Here is a 5,000-nt window from a genome sequence, read left to right on the forward strand (position 1 = left end):
GCTGTTAACATGTATTAACATTTGGCTAGCTTGAATTAGCATTTTGCTAGCTTGAATTAGCATTTTGGCTAGCTTGCATTAGCAGGTTTAACGCTCTGATTTGTCCTGCAGGCGATGGCGTCGCGCGGAGCTCAGCGCCGGATCTGGAATCAAAAGGTTTGTGCGCGTGCGATTAAAGCAGCGGCGCTCGTTTCAAAATTAGCAATTGTTTTACTATGTTGTTAACATGAATTAGCATGTTTTTACACACTTTGCTAACATTAATTAACATGTTGTTAACATTATTTAGCATTTTGCTAGCATGAATTAGCATTTTTTTAACATGTTACAAGCATTAATTATTTGGCTAGCATGATTTAACACTGCAAACATTAATTAACATTATGTTAGCATGAATCAGCAGGTTTTAACACAATGTTAACATGAATTATCATGTTGCTAGCATTATTTAACATTTTGTTAGCAATAATTATCTTTGTTTGCTGGCATTTTTTTACATGTTGTTAGCATTAATTAGGATTTGGCTAGCATGAGTTAACACTTTGTTAACATGTATTAACATTTTGCTAGCTTGAATTTACAGGTTTAACATTTTGTTAAAAATGTTTAACATGTTGCTAGCATTAATTATCATGTTTGTTAACATGATTTAGCATTTTGCTAGCATAAATTAGCATTTTGCTAACATGAATTAGCATGTTGCTAGCATGATTTAACTTATTGCTAGTATGATTTAACATTTTCCTAGCGTGAATTAGCATGTATTTTGATAGCATGATTTAACATTTTTTAACATTTATTAACATTTGGCTAGTTTGAATTAGCATTTTGGCTAGCTTGCATTAGCAGGTTTAACGCTCTGATTGGTCCTGCAGGCGATGGCGTCGCGCGGAGCTCAGCGCCGGATCTGGAATCAAAAGGTTTGTGCGCGTGCGATTAAAGCAGCGGCACTCGTTTCTGAATTAGCATTTGGCTAGCATGAGTTACCACTTTGCTAACATGTATTAACATTTTATTAACATGAATTAGCAGGTTTAACATTTTGTTAGCATTTTTTAACTTGTTAACATGATTGGCTAGCATAATTTAACACTTTTGCTAACATTAATTAACATTTTGCTAACAAGAATTAGCATGTTTTTACATGTAGCTAACATGATTTAACACTTTGCTAGTATTAATTATCATGTTGCTAACATTATTTAGGATTTTGCTAGCATGAATTAACATTTTGCTAACATGTTACTAGCATGAATTATTTGGCTAGCATGATTTAACACTTTGCTAGCATTAATTAACATTTTGCTAGCAAGAATTAGCATTTTTTAACATGTTGTTAGCATTGAATTAGCATTTGGCTAGCATGAGTTACCACTTTGGTTAACATGTATTAACATTTTGCTAGCTTGAATTAGCAGGTTTAACATTTTGTTAGCATTTTTTAACATGTTGTTAGCATTGAATTAGCATTTGGCTAGCATGAGTTACCACTTTGGCTAACATGTATTAACATTTTGCTAGCTTGAATTAGCAGGTTTAACATTTTGTTAAAAATGTTTAACATGTTGCTAGCATTAATTATCATGTTTGTTAACATGATTTAGCATTTTGCTAGCATAAATTAGCATTTTGCTAACATGAATTAGCATGTTGCTAGCATGATTTAACTTATTGCTAGTATGATTTAACATTTTCCTAGCGTGAATTAGCATGTATTTTGATAGCATGATTTAACATTTTTTAACATTTATTAACATTTGGCTAGTTTGAATTAGCATTTTGGCTAGCTTGCATTAGCAGGTTTAACGCTCTGATTGGTCCTGCAGGCGATGGCGTCGCGCGGAGCTCAGCGCCGGATCTGGAATCAAAAGGTTTGTGCGCGTGCGATTAAAGCAGCGGCACTCGTTTCTGAATTAGCATTTGGCTAGCATGAGTTACCACTTTGCTAACATGTATTAACATTTTATTAACATGAATTAGCAGGTTTAACATTTTGTTAGCATTTTTTAACTTGTTAACATGATTGGCTAGCATGATTTAACACTTTTGCTAACATTAATTAACATTTTGCTAACAAGAATTAGCATGTTTTAACATGTAGCTAACATGATTTAACACTTTGCTAGCATTAATTATCATGTTGCTAATATTATTTAGGATTTTGCTAGCATGAATTAACATTTTGCTAACATGTTACTAGCATGAATTATTTGGCTAGCATGATTTAACACTTTGCTAGCATTAATTAACATTTTGCTAGCAAGAATTAACATTTGGCTAGCATGAGTTACCACTTTGGCTAACATGTATTAACATTTTGCTAGCTTGAATTAGCAGGTTTAACATTTTGTTAGCATTTTTTAACATGTTGTTAGCATTAATTAGCATTTGGCTAGCATGAGTTACCACTTTGCTAACATGTATTAACATTTTGCTAGCTTGAATTAGCAGGTTTAACATTTTGTTAGCATTTTTTAACATGTTGTTAGCATTAATTAGCATTTGGCTAGCATGAGTTACCACGTTTGCTAACATGTATTAACATTTTACTAGCTTGAATTAGCAGGTTAAACATTTTGTTAGCATTTTTTAACATGTTGTTAGCATTAATTAGCATTTGGCTAGCATGAGTTACCACTTTAGTAACATGTATTAACATGTTGCTAGCATTAATTATCATGTTGCTAACAAACCATTTGGTTTGTCTGTCTTATAGAGGAGCCTGAGGAAGACGAGGAGGATGAGGAGATGGACTCTGAGGAGGAGGAGGAGGAGGAGAGTGAAGAGGACCTGATGGAGAGCACCATGGCCCCGCACACCCGGCCCCCCTACAGCCTGATCCCCCCTCCCCCCGTCTGGGTGCAGCGGAACCAGGGCCTGGGTGAGCAGCGGAGCCCAGCAGCTCATGCTACGAGCTAAGCTACACTCACTCACAGTCTCCATCTCTGTGTGTGTGTGTGTGTGTGTGTGTGTGTGTGTGCAGTGCGGAGCTGGGTGGAGCTGATCCGGGAGAAGGTGGAGCCCGTCCTCATGTCCAGACAGTGGAATATCATTACAGTGGAAAACAGCTGTTAGCAAATTAGCTAAAACATGATAACAGTATGCTAATGCATTCTAGCTGGGTTAAAACACGCCAACAAAATGTTAATTCATGTTAAAACATGCTAACAAAATGCTAATGCTTGCAACATTAAAACATGCTATCAAAATGTTAATTAATGCTAACAGTGTGTTAAAATTTTTTAGCAACATGCTAATTTAAGCTAGCAATGTGTTAAAACATGCTAATTCATGTTAACAACATAGTAAAACAATTGAACAATATGCAAATTCACTCTGATTCAGGTTAACGATGCGTTAAAACATGCTATCAAAATGATAATTCATGCTACCAAACGTGCTACAACATGCTAATTCATTCTAGCAGGGTTAAAACACGCCAAAGACATGCTAATTCATGTTAGCAATGTTAAAACATGCTAACAAAATGCTAATGCTTGCAACATTAAAATATGCTATCAAAATGCTAATTAATGGTAACAGTGTGCTAAAAATTTTTAGAAACATGCTAATTAATGCTAGCAATGTGTGTTAAAACATGCTAATTCATGTTAACAACATAGTAAAACAATTTAACAATATGCAAATTCACTCTGATTCAGGTTAACGATGCGTTAAAACATGCTATCAAAATGCTAATTCATGTTAGCAATGTTAAAACATGCTAACATAATGCTAATGCTTGCAACATTAAAACATGCTATCAAAATGCTAATTAATGTTAACAGTGTGCTAAATAATGTTAGCAACATGCTAATTTATACTAGCAATGTGTGTTAAAACATGCTAATTCATGTTAACAACATAGTAAAATTATTTAACAATATGCAAAATCACTGATTCAAGTTAACAATGCGTTAAAACATGCTATCAAAATGCTAATGTTAACAAACATGTAAATCCATTCTACCAACGTGTTAAACATGTTAATAGGATAATTCATTCTGATTCATGTTAACTGTGCTAAAACATGCTAATTCATGTTAACAATGTGGTAAACATGCTAATGAAATGCTAATTCATGCTAGCAACATTGTTAAACATACTAATTCATGTTAGCATAGTGTTAACACATGCTATTAACATGCTAATCCATGTTAGCAAATGTAGTAAAACATGCTAATTTATTATAGCAATGTGTTAAAAAAGGTTAACACAATGAGCTACAATATTCTAACAAAATGCTAATTCATGTTAGCAATGTGTGCTAAAACATGCTGTCAACATTCAAATTCATGCTAGCAATGTGCTAAAACATGCTAGCAAACATGTTAATCCATTCTACCAGCATGTTAAACATGTTAATAGGATAATTCATTCTGATTCATGTTAACTGTGCTAAAACATGCTTAGTCATGTTAACACTGTGGTAAACATGCTAATGAAATGCTAATTCATGTTAGCATAGTGTTAACACATGCTATTAACATGCTAATTCATGTTAGCAAAATGTTTGTTAATGCTAGTAATGTAGTAAAACATGCTAATTTATACTAGCAATGTGTTACAAATGTTAACACAATGAGCTACAATATTCTAACAACATGCTAATTGGTTTAAAGCTTTGATGACAGGAGTAAATGACACTTGGCTGTATTCAGAGAGCAGCTGATGTCCACTGGAGGGATATTCCACCGGTGAGCAGAAGACACTCATCAGCTGGTGTGATCAGTGCGAGCGCTAGCGTGTGTGTGTGTGTGTGTGTGTGTGTAGGCGGGCTATGTGTCGGGGATGCTGGCGCCCGTGGGCATTGGGATCGCTGGGGCTCTCCTGCTGGTGGGCGCTCTGTACAGCATCAGACTGATCCATCGCAAGAGGAGAGACAGCTTCAAACACCAGAGGAGGAAGGTAAAGGCCCCCAGCACACCGCAGACTCAGGCCCTCTAGAGCAGGGGCCCAAATGCGGCCCGGGGATGAATTTCAAACGGCCCGCTGTGTGT

At 35.5% G+C, this 5,000-nt stretch overlaps 1 protein-coding gene across 5 annotated transcripts in view; it reads left to right on the plus strand.

The window, feature by feature from the left end:
• Nucleotides 1–5,000, plus strand: part of armh4 (armadillo like helical domain containing 4) — a 25,310-nt gene that overhangs the window by 17,812 nt on the left and 2,498 nt on the right. For 2 of the 5 annotated variants that reach the window (XM_079830861.1, XM_079830865.1), the window contains 6 exons: nucleotides 112–156; nucleotides 876–920; nucleotides 1,827–1,871; nucleotides 2,717–2,881; nucleotides 2,984–3,015; nucleotides 4,774–4,908. In XM_079830861.1, coding sequence (XP_079686987.1) covers nucleotides 112–156; nucleotides 876–920; nucleotides 1,827–1,871; nucleotides 2,717–2,881; nucleotides 2,984–3,015; nucleotides 4,774–4,908 — 467 coding nt within the window. The remainder of the gene's footprint in view (nucleotides 1–111; nucleotides 157–875; nucleotides 921–1,826; nucleotides 1,872–2,716; nucleotides 2,882–2,983; nucleotides 3,016–4,773; nucleotides 4,909–5,000) is intronic. The other 3 variants (XM_079830863.1, XM_079830864.1, XM_079830862.1) reach the window with 2 other exon arrangements.

Source organism: Gobio gobio (genome assembly GCF_949357685.1).
Source record: "Gobio gobio genome assembly, chromosome: 12".
Classification (NCBI taxonomy): Eukaryota; Metazoa; Chordata; class Actinopteri; order Cypriniformes; family Gobionidae; genus Gobio; species Gobio gobio.